Below are 19,522 nucleotides of genomic sequence, written 5' to 3' on the forward strand. Positions count from 1 at the left end.
GCGCGTAATTGACTGCCTAATCATGCGGTGGTGTGGCAGTTTGGGTGTCATCTCGAAAAGACACGTGCCGGCGTTCGTAAAAGGGAAGATACTTCGAAGATCGATCTTTACGCCGTCTTAATCACGGTTTGTTTAAGGCTGTTTCCAACAAGTAGCAGATGGAGATGGAATGCGACACTTCACCTCACGATACCGAAAAGGATTTTCTTTGTTATCACCTCGCGTGTTCCAAAATTGGACTGCGCAGTCACATATGTGAGCAGCAGCTCACCATTTCTCCCCCACGAATGCCACGTGCGACGTTAATTGCTGGAGTCGAATTCTCGATCAAAACTACACTGGAAACCCCGTGATCGGTTATCTCCATATTGATCATCTGTTTTTTTTTAAGGCTACCAATGACCACGCCGATGGCCGATATGAAGGTGTATGGAGAAGAGAACCAACCCCCCAAGAAAAGCACGACTCCACGACGAACACGATCCGGTAGCTACCTGTTGTTGGAATGTCGACGGTGCTGCACACTCGTCGTCGTCGTGAGACGGCACGAGATGATCGATATGATAAACTTTGATTGATACGTTAATGGTTATACCAGGAATACGGCGGGAAGGGAAGGCGTTTACAGTTACAAGCATCGTAGACTGGACGTAGCGCTGGGATGCGTTTCTGCACTAGACTTGAGTCTAGGGTGGGTTTCTGGAAGAAACACCTCGCTAATTACAGCGGTTTTTCCCCTGGCCACTGGAATGCAGCAATCCGCGCGGGTCGGCTGGCTGGCTGGCTGGGCGTCTTTCGACATAAATAGCTTGGTCTAGAACTCATACACTAGCACGAGGGAGGCTGCTGTGGATCTCTGATGTTTCTTGTCGCCTGCCTCGAACGGTCGAGTTGATATTAAGTTGATCCAATGCTAATGGGAATTTCACTCAACTTTTACCCCTAACCAACCTCCCCTTCTGTCCCTTCCTCTGCTGCTTCTTCTTGCTCTCTCCTCTTCATCGATACCATTAATCATCGCCCCTAAAAGATCGTGTCCGCGCTCAACGATCGACGCGATGTGTCAAAACAAGTCGATCAACACAGTCGTCTTCGCTCTGGCTTCGACCGGACGAGGACGAGGAGGAGGAGGGGAGAATGGTCGCTTCGCCGTCTGTGGTAGGAATGCCTCGTCACGATCCGGAGGCTGTCTCCGGTGGCGCCTCGCTGATTGCGTGCGCCACCACACCCGCGAGCTTGATTAATTGTCGATCGCGCCTGTCTGGGTCGTCTGCCTTGTCTGCCTTCGTGTCTCCCTCTCTCTCTCTTGAGACACCCAAACCTGTCCATTCCGGACAGACCTGAAACACACAGACACATAACGGACCTTCTGCGGAAGGGAGGAAGCATTCCAATGTCATCCGCGAGATGAAATCCCTCCTCCCGGAGTGGGATACCTCGTAAACCTGAACCGCGAAGACGCCGAGCAGGATGGATATTTTTAGCGAAATGATTTCTTCCTGGCCGCATTCCCGGTGACAGGTGAGCATGCCGGTGGGGTCCATCCGCGGTGTTCCGGATTCCGGTGCCGGCGCCAGCGAAACCAGGTTTCGTTCGCAGTAAGCAAAGTGTATATGCGACCTGCGGGGCGCCATCATCGGCCTCGCTCGACTGACTGACTGACTGACGACTGCTACTGGCACATGCGAGATGGCCGATCGCTCTCGAGGTTCCTGATTTATGGCACCATTTTTTTTTTGCGCCGTCGTCTCCATCGTCGTCGTCGTCTCCGTCGTCGACGCCACAATCAGCGCCGATCTCGCGCGTTCGCGGCTTTCTACCGGATATGGTGGCCGAAATGATTGGCCCGGGCCCGCGTTCTTTGCTTCCTGCTTCGGGCGTCTTTTGGGAAAGTTTCGGTTGGCCAACGGCACTCCAGCCCAGTCCGTGAAGGTCGAATCGAGTGCTGGTTTTTGGAGCAGAGCAACCTCAAGATGAGCCACGAGATGTTCCACGTCATGACCAGACGATGCTCGCTCGCATTTTTATTTATGCGGACCGTTTTATTGAAACAAACATTCCTGGCCTGATCGTTCTAAAGGCCGGCCTCTGGACTAGTTTGCTGAGTAATAGATTCTCTTGCAAGCTGGCTACCTATTTATAGTCAATTGTTTTTGCAACGTTCTCCGTGAGCCAAATAGCGAAGCCGCTTCGGTGGTTAACGGTAGCATCACCCCATCGCCGATACTCGTCATCGATTGGTCCGCTGCCAGTTTGTCTGCCAAATATTTGGGGTGTGAATCTGGGCCTGCGCCTGCCAATTTGTCATTAATGTCTACCAAGCGAATTCTACGCGGCTTTTGAATGGTTTTTTGGGGACTTTGGGTCAAACGCCGCCCCGCCAAAAAGGACTACATCGCAAAGGGCAGAACGTGTGAAGTTCCCATCGTTGAGCATCTCAGCTGAGTCGGCGTCTTGCTTGCATGGTTGGGGGCTTGCAAATGGATATGGCGCGATCGTTGGTTGTGGTATTCGTTTTCCTCTATTTATTTTTTTCGCCCCGAAGTTCACCACGGAACGAACCTCCATCCATTCGTCCATTCGAACCGTTTCACCTTACACGAAGCGAGTTCGCGCGCGCCAATCGATGTGAAACGCACGCAGAATTATGATTTCGATTTCCGTTCACGATGTTCAGGTCCGATCGTATGTTAAAACAAGAGGTTCTTCCCATCTTCGTTTTTTTCATAAAAAAAACGATACCGATGCCAGTGATCGCAGTTGTTGTCAAGTGCGTCAAATGATTTTGCATAAATGCACAAAACAAAAACCAAAAGTGGAACGGCATCTTCCCGGCACTGCAATCAACCGAGACGCTCGACGTTGGGTGACTTCGCCGTTGTCAACGGCCACCAGTGGTCAGTTACTGCAGCAACCCGAAGTGTCACATTTCCGCTGGACAACGGCATCAGGAAGTCGGACGAATATGAGCTCCCTTTGACCGATCGTAAGCCGAGCCACCAGGTCACCAGTACCGGTTGGAGAATATGGGCAATGTTCTCGATCATTCCCGCGAGGCGGGAGGGACGGATTTTGTTGTCACAGATGTTTGCCCCGGGGACGGTAGCGGTTCCATTCGGTTGCGACAGCTTCCCGGAGTGAGCTGAAGACGGAGACGCGCATGACGCGTGCCACGCACGATCTACATCCGTTGTTGGTAGAGCTCTTTTGTTTGGTTTACAGTCAGCTATTTATCTGCACGAAAACTGAATGAGGGTGGCAGAAATTGTATCCAAACAGAATAACTGCAAACGTCCCGAGAAGTATCATATTGTGTTCCAAGAACTGTGTGTTTCTTGTGTGGCCATGACACATCATCCAATGTGTCGCTTGTTGCGACTAACGATCGCTGGAATATGGGTCAGAAGGTGGGTTAGAAGTTGGAACTATAGCGGTTGATTGTTTGCGAAACCTAATATTCTCATATTGCTTGATTATTGGAATTTTATTTCAATTCTCATCACATTAAAGATCAACATATGAACTCTTCTCTGGAATAAAAACATGGCTACTACGACTCTTGTGGAATACCCTCAGTGTTTTCATAAATATTAAATCAAGTAGCCATCGCGAATGTGTCGCAAACCGCAACCCATTCTACCTAAACTGAACCAATTGTGGGACATTGGTTGTCCTTGCTCTTGTCCCCTAGTAGCCGACCGCTGTCTATCGATTCGCCATGGAAGCAATATGCCACGGGCCGAAAATTGTTTCCTTCCTCCAAATGTGCAGTGTATACTCGAAGCTCATAAATAGTGCCTACCAACCAGTGCAGTACGGTACGGTCAAGGTTCCAGTTCGAGGGCCCCCATACGGTGCAAATCGATATTATACTCCCGACTGTCACCAATGCACACTGCATTCCTTGCCTTGGCAGTTGTCGCAAGACAAATGAACTGACGAATTTAGCCGGATTTTTTTTTCACCAAAGTTGTTTCTATGGAGTCTTCTTTGCGGGTTTCTATCCCTCCATGCGATGGTTGTGGCGTGCTGGACAACAATTACCATTCATTTCAAGGAGATTTGTCGCGGTCGGTTACATAGAGGCCACGCTCCCCCTCCAGGAAGCTGGTATTTTCTTTCTCTGATCGTAGAGGTCACGAATAATTCAAACATTAACGACACAGAATATGCCTTACGAGCGTCCTAGTCCCGCGTGTGATAGATATTTGTTTTTATTCGTTTTAACCGATTCGTTTTTGATGTTTCAATCTGAAATTTGCAGAACTGAGCGGCAACCGCGCTGACGTATCGCCGAAAATCCGTGGTGTTTTGTGCCAGAAAATGGAACTGCGTTCGTTCTCGAGCGATTCTAGTTCTGACGGTGTTCTAATGCGGTGTTGTGGAATTTGGATGCAAGTGTTGCTTCGGGACCCACTTCTGCTCATCTCCTGCTCGGTGACATTATGGTCGAATCGAAATGTTTGAAATGCTGCTTAACTAGCGCATGTAACGGGCATGACACAGTAACGACAGTTTGCTCTTTTTGTGCGCTGAGAGAATAGACTTTTTGTGTATATGTGGGTGTGCGATTTCAAGAAAATCGAGTAAAGTGCCTATCCGATAGGCGATGGCGTCGGTGGCTTAGGAATACGGATGTATATAGCTTTGTCTTTTTCCGTGGTTTTTTGCTGTTTTTACTGTGGGTTTTGTTTTTAAAGTCGCTCACCAGCGGAGAGGTGGGCTTTGGAATGTGTGTGTGTATAAGAATAGAATCGAAATGTATAATATGTATAATATGTATAATATGTATATAGAATAATTTTATATTTTTGTATCTGTATAGCTAAGTGTTTTGTTTGATTTCGTAGAGTTGCATCGATCATTTCGTTTCTACTTCGTCTTGCTTCTCTTTTTCTTCTTCACGGTCCTCTTCTTCTACTTGTTTCTCATTTTTTGACTTTAGCTATGTTTGTGATTTGATTCGGTTCAACAATGTTCAATTTGAGAGCGGGAAACTGCCCAGTTGCGCTCACGTGTCAGTTCGCTTTCGTTTGCCTTTATGCTTCCTTGCGAGTTTGGTTTACATTGACCAGATACACACCGAGATACAAACACGTACACGATATACAACGGAGAGATAGAAAGGTAGAGAGTGTGAATGACAAGGAGACACATCCACCGAGAGTTTGTTAAAAGCAAGGATACGATCTCTCTCAGGCCATTTTGAATGTTAAGTTTTTCATGTTTGTTGTGGCCGATCTGTCCTTATTTCTGCGTTTTATTTCCGATCGGAATGTATCCCGGCACCTCGGTGCAGCAAATAGCAATAACAATTAGGTAAGTAATAGTGGCCATACCATTGCTCCATTGCTTTTGTAAAATCGTTTCTAACGCTAATCGAATATGCTCCTTACATTCCCCTGCCTCCTGCTGTTTACCGCTGACGCATTCCTATCCACTATCTAGATGCATGATCACAATCGGGCCCCCGGTAGAAACGTGTTTCAAGCGCTTTCGAGAGGTTTTCCCAAACAATCCATTCCTTCCCGGCACCCCTGGCACTCGCTGGCTCCTCTCACAATTCCTATTGGTCTATCCTACAGTTCAGTATGCAATCTGCAGCCGCCCATCTCATCACTTTAATCAGTTATCAGTTTGCGAACACGAAGGATGCATGAGAGTGCAGTTGCGGTGTGACTCGAATGACTCAATAAAATATACACATTCCTTTGATGTATTTATATAAACAGTGAAACATGTTAACTTGCTGTTAAAAACGGTAAAACTATGTGTAGCGTTTGTTCGGGGTTTGGTTTTGATCATTTAGGACGTGAAGAAAGACACTTGTGCACAGATTCGCAGAGACAGCGCGTTAGGCCCATTAGCACATCCACCTGTCTCTTATGTTTTAGCATAAGATTAGCATTGTAAGCATGTACATAAACAGCAACGCAATGCAACGATAGTAAGCAAGGGTTTGTTAACAGTTATCGTTCAGTTTTTTGTTGGTCTGGGCGATTGTAGTTGAAGTCTGCTGCTGACTAACATTCGATGTATAAGATTAATGAATTCTCTTCCCGATTCCTCTAGCTCGCCTGTGTTGTGGTACGCCCTTATACTTGCCGATCGAAGATTTAAATTCGCTTACTCGTAAGTAAGTAGGTTGGTGCAGTAGATTGTGAAAAGGTCTGGTGCAACATTAAGAGGTCGGTAATTGGCCTGAAGAAGAAATCGTGCAAACCGATCGCCGTAAGGTGGAGCAGAGAGCTCTCGATAAACTTGTGCCACTGTCCAGTACCCATGGTCTGGGGACCTTATGCGGGTCTATGCTTACAGTTTATAGTAGGAATTGCTTTCTTAGTTCTTCTGCTTCACTATGACTGTGCTCCATTCAAATTGTTCCGCTTTTAAATATTTATCATGTCTGCCACCTGTCTTGTATTGCTCGTTGTTTTCTCGGGTCCCCGGCTCGGTTGTTTAACTCGAACAGGACTGGCCCATTCGAATGCGGGCGTTGGCACGTGATTTGTTGTGTATTTCGGCCGTCCGCAGTGTGATGCCGAAGATGTCCTCGTGATAGCGGTTTTCGTCCTGGAAGCAAAAGCATGAAGCAAAGTCACTATTAGTTACTGAGAAAAACAGAAAACATTAGATCTCGCTCTCTCTCTTTTTCTCGGAAGTGCAACCGTAAGACCCCCTCCCCCTCCCTCCCTCCCGCCAGTACCGTATGGATCGCATGGCAATGACCGTAACGGAGGACGACATGGAGATGATGATGGGAAACGATCGATTGTTTCGTAGAGCACCAGGGGACATCGACATCTGCCTTCCGTAAAACATGGAGCGTCGGGTCAGTGAAGACCTTCACCATGGTGCAGCTACGTGACCGTAATGCAAGGTGTGTTCGGTTGGATTTCTTCAAGGCGCTCGTGCGATTGATCAACCGATCATTCGATTGATACGCCCGCCGATCGATGGTGTCATTAGCTGCACGTGCAGCAAGTGGGCGGGAAGTGGGGAAACTCCGATGATGTGCCTTATTTAAAATGTAGGGGAGTGTGGCACTTTAGAGGGTTTATCATTGGGCGAAATCATTGAGCAGCATCTACTGGCCGTTCATTGATAATATACCTCGTTACGTTTCTTTATGACTCTTGGAGCTCTTCGATTTTATGAAATTCTTTTGCAAAGATATGTTATCAGACTAGTCATTATCAATAACTGAGAAAACAAAAAAATGTATCAAACAAACGGAGATGATATTTGTTTCTCCGGTAAATTAGTGTACCATCACTGAAACGCGACGCCAATCGGCATCAACTGGACATGATTCAACCAGGTACCACACGATAGGTGGTGGCAGCACGCGCCACGCGCGCTATCAATATCGTGAGATCTCCATTACTCCATTAAGTGGCGTCTAACCGCGATCATCGCCCTGGGCCGCACAATCGTAAACAACATTCAATCACAAGGACACGTGGCACGGCTCGCGATCGATCGTAACGATCGTGCGCAATGCCGGCGCATCTCGACTCGACATCATCTGTCATTGCAGTTCAGGTGGCGCGCAGTTCAGTTCATCGGCCCAAGTCACGACTTCCATCCATCCATCTATCTATCTTCCGGCCACTCACTCACTCACTCACTCACTTACCCGTAGCGTCAGCATGTACTTCTCCATCTCGGTTTCGGTTTTGTTTTCGTGCGTCGCCAGTATCTTGCGTAACGTCTGGTACACGTGCTCGGCCATCGTTACATCGCCGCACACGTACACGTGGCCCTTCTCGCGCAGGATGAGTGGCGCTATCGCGTCTGCCTCCTTGAGCGCCAGATCCTGGACGTAGGTCTGCAAAAAAGGGATGGAAGAGAGATCGTTAGCTCCTCGTGCAGAACATGGTCTTGGTTCCTTGTTGTTCCTGACCTTCGGGATGTCTTTCTCGCGTGACAGCGCCAGAAACACACGATCCAGGATGCTCTGCTGGAGCATTTCTTCCTTCTCGTCCCGGTACAGGTCTAGGCTGCGCGTACGGCTACCGAAGAACAGCCACACCTTCGGGATCTGTTGGTGGAACGAGTGAAATGAGTAGTTAGCGGAGTGGCTTTCTTATCATCATGGAAGTCGGTGTTGCCGAGTCCCTCACCTGTTCACGGATTTCCATCTTCCGGTAGTGCCACTCCTGCCAGAAAGATCGGAACGGTGCGATACCGGTACCGGGGCCAATTAGTATGATCGGTTTCGTCGGATCCTTTGGCATGTGGAACGAGGGTGCGCTACGTACGAACAGCAGTAGGCGCTCCTCCGGATCCAGATCGGCCAGATAGTTCGAGGTGACACCGTAATGTTCGGCTCCTTTGCCATCCTGTGCTCGATACTTGACGATCGCCACCGTTAGATGGATCTCGTTCGAATATTTGCGCGGCGAGGAGGAGATGGAGTAGAAGCGGGGCTGCAGAGGGCTCAACTGAGCTACCAGTACCGCGGCCGGTGGATGGCAGGAGGGAAACTCCTCCAGTACCTCCAGCAGATGTGGTAGCTTCCAGTGACGCCAATCCTCGTACACCGATGATTCCTGTTGGAATGGTAAAGAAATTTTAGATGGTTTCTAGAGGTGTGCTACGGCTGCTTACATTCGCCAGCATTGTAAGTCGTTCCTCGTCCGATTTCTCACTACAGCAAGTGGCCAGATAGGTAAGGAGCTGTCGTGTTGGTGGCGTCGTTATGTCCAGATAGCGCGTCAGCAGCGTACGAAGCGAGCAAGACGGGATGCGTTCATGTGGTTCCCAGGCCTTGTAGACACCTGCAAACGGAGAAAGCATAAAAGAAGGATACTATGGACTGTATCCTGTAGGCACCCAAGGCAGTGGTCACCATTACCGTTGGCCGTTTGCTTCTCCTTTAGCAGCTGCAGTTGCAGTATCTCGTCCGGATTCGTGACACCGACCAGTCGTTCGATGATGCCGTCGACGATATCCTTTCGGTTGGCCGGGAAAATGCCGACATGATCACCGGGCTCGTAGTCCACCTGAAAGAACGAAGAACAGCGAGGTTATGAAGCTGCCACAGAACCCTACAAATGTTCGGAGGAGTGCGCAAGCTCGGTCACTCAAAGCCCTTGGAGCTCACGATCCGAAAGGGGGGTTGGCATTTCCGTTGAAAAGCTTCTCGCGCTTTAGTGATCAAAGCAAAAACTTCGAGGATTTTCCTCCAAAAATTGATCGAAAAAGTGATAAATAAAATAAGGAAAATTCCCTGTCAATACTGTTCTCTCCAGGAAATGCTCTCCGCCTCCAGCAATCTGTTGCTTCCACATGCAACACGTGCTCGCCGGTACTCACTCCCCTCCGGAACCGAACCGAACCGAACAGTGACACTCAGAACGTTCGTATACGTACCCCTTCGGCGACGATTTCCACGGAAATGGTCGATTTTTCCGTCTTGCTGTCCTGTAGGCTGATGGGCGTCCGCTTGACGCGACATTCGATGGCCTTCTTGTTGTGGTACTTCGATAGCGCCCGATCCAACGGTTCCTCCTCGCTAACCGGCGTGTAGCGAACCGTCTGCTCGGTCAGCTCGTTTTGCATCGTGAAAACACCTTCCGAAAGGGTTTCCTCCGGATCGAGACAGAAAGTTTCGCAGGCAACCTGCGGTTACCAACCAGCACACGGTGTTAGATTCGATGAGCTAGCATTAAACCATGCAACCCGCCCTCCTTATGCTTACCTTAAACACCTCCGGGGCCCACTTGCGGAAGGCTTGCTCCTGACCGCAGATTTCATCGCCGGTGGCCAGTTTCAGGATACGCTCGCCACCCAGCTCGCCGAGTATGTTGTCGAGGTACTTACCGAAGGCGGCAAAGTTCGGATAGGCGGACGAACCGAGAGCAAACACCGCGAACCGTACGTTTGACAGTGGACCGAACGTTTCCTCCGACAGTGTGTCGGTGGTGGAACCGCGCAGTGAGTCCAACCGATCCATCTTGCGGCCCCCCATCGGTCCACATTTCGGCAGCTCGCTGCGGGAGTTCGCCTTGATGAAGGATCGCGAGGAGGCGGCAATGGACAGCTCGCTGTGCCCGTGGTTGTTACCGCTCTCGTGTAGCTTCATCGCGTACAGATCCTGGGCAAACAGCTGTTCAGGGGGAAGAGAAAGCGAAGGAGATTGGTTCGTTATAGTTGCTATAGTTTGATGATAACAGAGAAGCAATCGTAAAATTTTAAAATCATCTCAAGATAAATTGTTGGAAAATTGGCTTCGGAGTGTTTCAGATGAAACCGAATCGAAGAGCCGTTCCTGTACTGACCATTTTCTTCTTCTTCTCTTCCAACATGTCCTTAAGGTACTGCAAATCAAAACATAAAGGAATAAAACCGATAAATAAAATCATAAATCAAATTTAATTGAACTCTACTGTTAGTGGCGTTAGTGGCGGTTACACAAAGTACAGTTTCCACCTCATAGCAGTTAGCAATCTAGTTCTTAAGTTCTTGTCTACTGTTAGTCAAAGCGTTAAAACAACTAAAGAACTTTAATTTAAACTCTAGTTAATCGAAACGATAAGGTGAAACATCGAACGGAACGAGGTGAGTTTATCGAAACGATGGAGTTCATAAATAAAGATGAATTTATTTCCTTTTCAAAAAGCGAAAGGATGCGCGACGAAAGAATGACACCACGTACGCCGTTCGCCTTGCGCACAGTTCGTTCAGTTGTTAAACCACTTTTGACGTGTGATTTCACCGCTCTCATCGCTCGCAATACAATTCATTATTCATGCCAGCGGGGAGTCAGGGACTGGGAGGGGTTGCTGGACCGGATAAAGGGGGATGTTAAGATGTTTGAGCGTGAAAATATAATTTCCCAAACCAGACCAGCAGCCTGTTGGCACAGAGAAAGAGAGAGGATGTTAGGCGCAGAAAGATGATATAACGGACCCTTCATGGCTCCCCTGTTGCTGTTAGAACGGTATTAATATTGAATGCGCTGACATGACCGTTCTCCGTAAAGGAAATCATTTGTAACGACTTTATTTGTTTAAAATGTTCCCAGATAATGAATTGCTGGACTCTTGCTGGTATTCGATTTGCCTTGATCGAAGTCGCTCATCAGAGGGCGACTCTTGTAGCAATATTGGTGGACGACATTTTGCAAACGCTAATTGAAATGCCGCTCAACTGTGGTTACTGCTTCGCGATGAAGATGCCCTTCCAAGACAAAACCCTCCAGAAAGCCATTTGTGGGTACGATTTACGATCGGAAGAGGCAAGCAATTAATTTGTCTGGTGGTTCGGAAGCTCGTGCTTCGCTGGCTGCTGGTGTGAACATAACGATCTCATCACTTCATTAGCTCGCTCAACTCGACGGCTCAACCCCACACCATCTCAAGAGCCGAACGGTATGGTTGCAAGTCAAATGAATCCACCCCAAAATCGTTGTTTTCGTTCACGATTTCGGGATTTTGGGCCATAAATTTCCCCCAAAGTACCAGCCGCTTCTTCGAAAGATGAATGTTCTTGAAGAGCTTGTTAGAGAAAGGGTTCCACTTTTACATCCCTTCGCTTCTTACCCAAGAACGCGTTTAGAAACGCCAAACGCGTTACAAGCCAGCCAATTTGAGATTATTGTTTTACGTTGTGGTTAGCTTTTCGTGTGCTTCTGTGGTTAATTAAGCACCTTTTCGAGTGTTACTGCCACGGAGCGCTGTGGTCAGACCCGACCCCATTTCCCTACCAATTAGAGCGTATTAATGTAGCAAAAGCATTAAAGTGTTTCCTTGTCTTGGGCAAAACAAGGGAAACCACTGGCGAGGGTGCTCCATACATACCTGGCCATTCTCCGGTGGATCACCGTTGCCGAACGTGGAAGCAACCAGCAGCAGCAAGGCCTCATGTTCGATCGACGAAATGTCATAGTCCGCCATGCTGTAGATCTGCAAATGGAAATCAAAATCAAGATGGTTATGCGGCCCAACAAGGTAGCAAGGCTTCTCGGAAGTAGTAAGGCAAAGATATCTTCGGAATCCAACGGTTAAATAGTATTCGCTTGCCGTGTTCCTTTCTGATGAATGGTGCTGTGGTTGCGCTTCGCTGGGCTGGCAACGTTCTGGTCGATTGAAACTCACCCACTCGCCGGAGCCGGGGAAAGCAAAGCGGTTTGTGTGTTTGTGAGGAAAACATTGCGAATTGGAACACTGAAAGCATGGGCCCACATTCTATCGTACCGGCGCGCGCACACACACACACACAATCGGAATATTGGGGAAGCTAAGGAATGATTGGTTCGCAGAATTATTGTTAGCGAAAGCAATCAGACCGACTGATGAAGATGAAAATGGACTGGAATGGAAAGGCAGCGAAGGATGAATATTTGTGGCGCCCACTGCTGCAAAGACGCCTCGCCCTTTAATCCGAAACCCCTGAAGTTATGCAATACACATGCAGAGACGAGGTTTTTTGAGAAAATGTCCAATTTTTGGCGAAATTTCCACGTTAAACAGCCAAATGAAATGCACATAAATCAACGCTTCAATTTTTGATACATTTCACACATTTTGCACCAAATTATGATACCCAGATACGCACATATCACCGTTACACTGCTCCACGGATAGCGCCAGCAAACGCCGTGTAGCTCCCAACAAATTGCTGCATCATAATTTTTGCCTCGTTTGCTGTACCATTCCCACCACCAGCATGCCACCGGATAGCACAAAAATAAGCATCGCGAAAAGGATTCGCCAAACAACAAGAGCCGCAGGTGGGCGTGAGTCGGTATGGAAATCATGCCGACTACAGTTACAGGTGATCCCATACCTTTAAATGAAAACAAATCACTCGCCCACGGATTTAACACCAAAGTACCCGTACGGGTGAACATTCAATGTAGGTGTCAGACGTACATAGAAATGCTAAACGACCGTTCGGATGGAAAGGATGTTTTGGGCGATGTTGCTGTCGACGCTGCACTGCTACAAACTCTCCTCGGTCAGCATTCCATGCAAAAGACAGTGAGGTGGGGGCTGGAAGCATACATATTTGGGCAAATATTTCCTCCCGAAAACCCTTTTGATTCGATGACTGGTAGACTGGTTAAGGTGCTAGTACGTTGGTGCAAGACGAGTGCAAGGAGAGAGATGAAAAGATGCACGAACAGCACAAAATATTTAGATGGAAGAAGCTCGATGGACCCCACGGACTTGACGGTGCGGACGGAGCTCGTATTCGATTGGGTTTTCGCACGCCAGTCCAGGCACGAACGCGAGTGCCTAGCTAACAAACAACCTACCTACCTACCATACAGCTGATAATAGTTATAGTGGAAAGTGTTGTTGATGGTCCCCGATCTTGTAGTCCTTGCGTTTCAGAGAAAGGAACGACGGAAACGATGAGTAAGCCAATTCTTTCGCACAGCTCATCGGACCGAAAAAGCATCTCCCCAATTCAGTAGCACTCTCCTCACTTTCAGCTCTCGGCGCTCCCCTTAACCGGCAAAGTAAACAAGTGGCAAAACATCAACCGGTTCTATTCTCGAGGTCTCGAGACGGCCAGCCCTGCTCAGCGCCACGGAGACTTGCCTCGACTCCGCCAGGGCTATTTAAACATGCAACACGTTTACAGATCCCGCCTGAGTGCTTTCCCGCCAAAGGCAACTCGCCGGGCTTCTTCTGGCCTCGAAATTTAAACAGTTTAAATTGTCAAAGAACGGAGCGAGTGCTCAAGAACTCCAACGCTGCAGAGGAGCGCCCTAGTGGACGCCCCTCTCAAGCGTGCTCGCCTTTTCCACGAAACGATGAAAATCTCCAGCATTCCAGCAGCGTTCGAGCTGGAAAAGATCACGAAAGCAACAACAGCAACCATGCTGTCAACACAACCATTGTGCGGCAGCAATACCTGCTGCTGGCAAACGGGAGGACAGCCAACGGTGATGGTGAGAAATCGAGAAATTTCCTTGCATTATCGTCCGCACGGCGGCTGCATCGTGGTGATGCTTATTTGTGGCGTGGCGTGAGTTTGGAGGACTCTTGCGACTAAAAAAAGAAGAAAACGGCAAGGTGAGAGGAAAAGTCGGAAGCAAAGTTTAAGAAAATTCAATTACTTTCGTCCTGGGTGCCAGGCGGCGGATGAGAATGGTGACAAAGGCCATCCAGGGTTTGGAGAATACAGTAGACGACGTGAACGACTGACTGAATGCTGTACCAGGTGTCACAACCACACCCGTTTGCGTTTGCGTTTGTTGGACTTTGATAAGGTTTAGTTAAAGGTGCTTGCTTCAAATCAATCCGATTATGAGCCGACGCATGAAATGCGATGCGATCTGATGGAATATCGAATTCTCTACTCGTCCCAGCAAATGGTAATGCTTCATTCTTTGAATTACACGCCAGAACAGGAGCAAATCTTCAATCAAAAGAGTCTTAAAAAGGAATTTTCAATTCATCACCGTTCAGGATAAGCGTTCTTGCGGGGACCACCCTGCCACGACCAAAAAAAAAAAAACAGCAACGAAAGACAAATCAATTGAGTTGCCGCATCAAAGGCCATCCCATATCTCATCTCGATTGAGTCGCATCGATGCCCTGGGGGCGTAATCCTTCCACTGTGGGTGTGCTTTTCAAAGTTCCCGGTGTCCCAGTGTCACCGGATCCACATTCCTGTGCATATTCGTATGTGTGTGTGTTGGATCCAGGTTTTCTAATCAACCTTCGAGCTCTACTGATCCCGATCCGCCGGATAATCTCATCACTGCAGGAGTCCTCTCCTATCACCCTTCTTACCTGAGCATTGAAAGCGTGTCCAAGCAGCTCGACCAGTTGGCGCGCATAAGCCTCCGAGCGTCCAGTTTCCGTCGCGTACAGCACCGTCGCCTTGATGCGCCGGGACAGGGCTCGTCCGAACAGCTTGGATGTAAATTTGACAGCCCTAGGGAATGGGGAGGTGCAAAAAAAAAACGGAAATAGATGCAGTACGAGAAGAAGAATAACGAGCAGATGTAAAAAAAGGGAACCGGATGTAAATTCGATTCCGTATTGGCTATTTCGGTGAGCGATGCTTCTGATTCTGATGGAAATCGAAGTAACCTGGATCACGAACTTGCAACGTTGACGTGCTCACGGGCTACTAGATTAGAAGGTTGGTTTTGGATTCCAGGAAAAAAAATACAGAAGGACTCCAAATACTTCAAGAGCAGAGAGAATTCGGTACCAACTGAAGCGTGCAGGGAATGGCATATGGAGAAACAGCATAAAGCAGAACGAATGTACGCTGCCTGCCAGTGTGGTGATGTGCTAACGGACGGCAGAAGATCTGCAAGTAGCTGAAAGTCAACGTGGTACGCGACTGGGCAAATGTCTCTTTCAACATGCATGCTGCTAAGTGTTGCCCATGGCAAGCGGGTTGCACGTTACGCGGGCCATGGTCCACGTACATCTCGTGGAAAACCCCTTTCGCGAAAAACGCTCCTAGTCATGCACGCTGGAAAACTTTGCTCCCATATATCAACGTGCCACCGAAACTGAAGGCAAGCGAACGCCGAGTCGACTTTCCGGAACCCGACAGCTTGGCAATCTCGTCCACCAGCAGCATCTTCAACTGCAGCTGCAGATGTGCAGCAGTAAAAGGTGTAAGACGTAAGACGTTCTTCCGCAGCACGAGAGAGAGAGAGAGTCCCACTTAACGGTCGAGCGAGCAAATGGTAAACATAAACATCGGAACACCAGCTTCCGGCGATCAAATGTTCGTTTTCCGCTTCGAAAAGCCACAGAGAAAGGTGGGGGAAAAAGCGAGATATGCTTTCTTTTAAGCGTAAGCATCGGTCGAGAGTGAGGAGCAATGTTGGTGAGGAAATATTCCTGGCCGGAATCCGGGAATGCAGCCACAAATCACGAACGCATCCTCGAATCCGCAGCGAGAGGGTGTGAATATATCTGAAAAATGAAGATTTTAACCCGTTTTTACCGACTCCAAAAAAAAAAAACAACGGAAACATAACGAGCATATGATGGACGGCATTCCGAGTGGCCGCCGCCGTCAGCTGCTGTTGTGGCCAACGGAACGGAATGAAGAACGCATTACTCAGCTTCAAACACAAAACGTGTTGTCAGTGTCAGCTGAAGAGGGATCTACTTTTTCTCACTTTTAAACAAGACATCGTAATCCTCAAAGTCGGCCAAAATGACCATGGCTCGGTCAGCTCCAGTGTTCACACCTGCCTCTCGCATGTGCGTCTCGATTTCCCACGCAAGTGGTGTCCCTTTTGAATGCGCTCGACAATCCCATTAGGAAAAGTCATTGAATTTGATTTTTATGCGAGTTTTATGGATGCACTTTATGGGTGCCCTCTGGCCCGCTTCTCCTCCTCCTCCTTCTCCTTCTTCACATTGCAAATCGTTTTTCGGTGACCCCGGGCCCCCGGCTCATCGCTCAAGAAGTTCAGCTAACGTTCGGTCTACCTTCAACCTTCGTACGCCCAGCAAGCGGAGAGTGGTGCGGAATGGGGACCAAAACATGGTCCATGATATGGTCAAGTGGATCAAACGAGCAACAGGAATAAGCACAGTCGAGGAGTCAACCATTTTCCTTGTTGAAAAAAAAAACGAAAAGGAAATTCTTTGGAAAAAATGTCACAAAATCCCATCGCCATTCATGCCGTCCGGTAGCGGAAGCTACAAAGCAGACGTCCTTCACTGAGCGGAGGCATGAGAGTAGGGATTGAGGAGTCAGGAAACCATCCTCCTCGTCGTCGTTGCCGTCATCGTCAGCGATCGCCGTACGTACGGACGGAGATGGACAAATGGTGCAAATTGGCTGTTATGTTAGCAATTTGATGATGGCACGGAACAGTACAGCCACGGGAAGGACACGGAAGCGCGATTGAATGAAACGTGGCGCGCAACTTTTCTCATGAAATGCTGGTCTCGACTTCCCCCCAAAAAATAAAGAATAAAAAAAATACCATTCACGGTGCCGTGATTGCAAGCTTTGACTTTCGGTTCGGCCCTTGTAGTCGTCTGCTTTAGAAGATTAGATTTTCCTGAGTTCTCGAGGACGGTGGCATCGAGGGCCACCTGATGCTACGAGAAACAGGTGGTTTCGATGGCGTGTCAGCCAAGTCCTCTCGAGCGCACGTTAATGTTTATGAGCCATATTAAATGCATCATTACTGTCCGTCGTTTGGTAGTTGGGTGGACATTTTAAAAATGATACCCCATCGCAATGCTACCTACGCGAAAATAAATTCTATGCGTGGGTTGTACGGTCGTGCTTGCAGCAAGATTTCCAATTTCGGAAGCAAAACCTAATTCGAATTCAATTGCCGAAATCGAATTAACAACTTTAAATTGATTTCAAGTGTTTATCAACCATCCGCATCCAATACACACTGCGTGATTGCCACTGGCTGGGATATCAGCATCAGAGATTGAAATGATGTGGCCAACCTTTGATGGCAAATCCAGTTGTTTCTCTTCGATGATTTAATCAAACATCAACATGTACTATATCCACAAGCCCGTTCCCGTGCACGAGCAACTATTTTCATTTCCACAAAGTGAGACTTTCGGGTTTGAAACGATGCAGCGTCAGGGAATGAATCAGTAGCATGCAGTTCGGAGGCTGATTGCACCAAACATCATACGGGCTGCAAACGGCAACATCATCATTTCTACAATCTTAGGACGCTAGCCATGGAACTGCTCTGCTATGTGTCAAGCGACATGTTACATTCTGTCTTCAGCCCACGGGGGGCATCGGTTTCTGCATAAAGTGCAGCTACTTCAACCTTCAACTGTCACTGCAATCGATGGCGCACGGTTTGAGTTTCCTGCATGGTCGGAGTGAACGAAAATCTACGGAAAAGTTTCGCGAAATGCACATTCGTAACATGTGGTTCGCATGCTAGAAACTTGTGCTGCAACATTTCCATTCACTAGTCCCACCGCACTAGTGGTATTTCTATAGTTCTTCGGCATACTCCAGCATGTGCTGAGATAAACTCATCTATTTTAAGTGTAGATACCTATTGCGACGTGTTATCGATTAGCGGGAAGTGAATTATGAGTCGAAACACCATAGAACGGAAGTGAATAATAGCTTTCTAAATAATCATCGCCCTGCGTAGCGACGAGTGGACCATATGGGGCATTTTTGCTAGAATGCCCATTCGATTGACCATTAAGAAGCGCAGCGTACCAGGTAATCGTCGTTCGAGACAAAAAATGCTAAACCTGCCGATACCAGGAAACAATCCAATCCCCACGTTACTGGCCTGCCGATTGGCATCGAGACAAACTACCAGCAATACCTATACCAAGCCGCCGTCTACCTTCTGACGCTTTATAGTTTGTTGCACCGTTCGCTGGAGTCCTTTTATGTTTTTGATGCTTCCCCAAAAACCTAAACCGCCAACACCATCGTAAAAGCAACGGCTCCGGATCGGTTTTCAGTGGACGCAGGCTCACGGTTAGCCGGAAAATGCTGCTACCATTCATTGGAGTGTGCAAAAACCGGGAGGGAAAAGGCAATATTTATTGGTAAATTTGTTCGCAAAGCCGTGAAAGCTGCTGCCCGTGTTTTGTCGAGTATCGCCGTTCGATTCATGGTGGTGCTGGGAATGCAACACTCGCTCGGATCATCTGCACACCGGGGCCGTCTATCGAGGATGCATTAGCAAAATGGCACCACCGGTATGAGTTAGGAGTACCAATGATGAGTTTGCAATGCAAATTACATGCGTTTTTGGAGTGCAATTTTGTTAACGATGGTCCAGTATGATGCAGAGCCGCACAATGAGAGGTGCCAGCATTGATAACATTTTTCCGAAGAGAATGTTTCAAAAACAGCATACATAAGTAACTTACAGGACTATAATTGGAACTATAACAAAATTAGACTTATTACACATTCTTTAACATCATGGTTATACGATTTCGAACAATTCAATTCAACATTCGTCCGAACCTTTCACCAAAACACAATGCGTGGGTTCGTGAATCTCGATGAAAAATGCATGAATCTTGCCCAACCGGCGCTGCATGTGCGTGAAGCTCTCCGTCGCTTTTTGGCTCTGTTGTTGAAGCCTTGAAGCTCGGACCACTATTGCTATGCTTTTATGCTGCCCGAACAAAGGAAGCGCTGAACGGACGACGCGACTGGCAGCGATCGGAGCCTGAGATTGATGTGCCGTTACCGATGGTCAATTCGCAATGCCAATGGCACCAGGGGGGAAGGCTGGTTCTGACTTCTCATCTGCCAACATCATCCGAGGGACTGGATCCGGTCCGTTGGATCCTGTGCCGAGTTCATCGATGATTGGGTCATTAAATTTATGACTTTCCCGATTTTCGCGCCCCGTTTGAGTTCTCCCTGCTCCCTTCGTCCCTTTTCCGTTATTGTTTACTCCAACTGGTTGCCCAAAAACTCAATCAAAAATTGGGGGGACGCCCAAGTCAGCCAAATGGTGCGTCATGGTCACGGGGACATCAAAACCATTCCTCCCCTCGCATCCGTGCGGATTGATGTAAGCGAAGGAAATGGGAAATGAGAG

At 48.1% G+C, this 19,522-nt stretch overlaps 1 protein-coding gene across 5 annotated transcripts in view; it reads right to left on the reverse strand.

Annotated features, from left to right (window-relative positions):
* Positions 1–4,048: 4,048 nt before the first annotated feature.
* LOC125950489 (nitric oxide synthase) overlaps positions 4,049–19,522 on the reverse strand; it is an 85,834-nt gene continuing 70,360 nt past the window's right edge. For 4 of the 5 annotated variants that reach the window (XM_049678527.1, XM_049678528.1, XM_049678529.1 and 1 more), the window contains exons 12-22: positions 14,757–14,901; positions 11,808–11,912; positions 10,287–10,325; positions 9,707–10,114; positions 9,379–9,627; positions 8,861–9,008; positions 8,614–8,783; positions 8,127–8,555; positions 7,907–8,044; positions 7,640–7,831; positions 4,049–6,573 (exon numbers count right to left, since the gene is read on the reverse strand). In XM_049678527.1, the coding sequence (XP_049534484.1) occupies positions 6,460–6,573; positions 7,640–7,831; positions 7,907–8,044; positions 8,127–8,555; positions 8,614–8,783; positions 8,861–9,008; positions 9,379–9,627; positions 9,707–10,114; positions 10,287–10,325; positions 11,808–11,912; positions 14,757–14,901 (2,137 nt within the window). In that variant the 3' untranslated portion in view covers positions 4,049–6,459. The remainder of the gene's footprint in view (positions 6,574–7,639; positions 7,832–7,906; positions 8,045–8,126; positions 8,556–8,613; positions 8,784–8,860; positions 9,009–9,378; positions 9,628–9,706; positions 10,115–10,286; positions 10,326–11,807; positions 11,913–14,756; positions 14,902–19,522) is intronic. The other variant, XM_049678530.1, reaches the window with a different exon arrangement.

This window comes from Anopheles darlingi, chromosome 2, assembly GCF_943734745.1.
Source record: "Anopheles darlingi chromosome 2, idAnoDarlMG_H_01, whole genome shotgun sequence".
In the NCBI taxonomy this organism is placed as follows: Eukaryota; Metazoa; Arthropoda; class Insecta; order Diptera; family Culicidae; genus Anopheles; species Anopheles darlingi.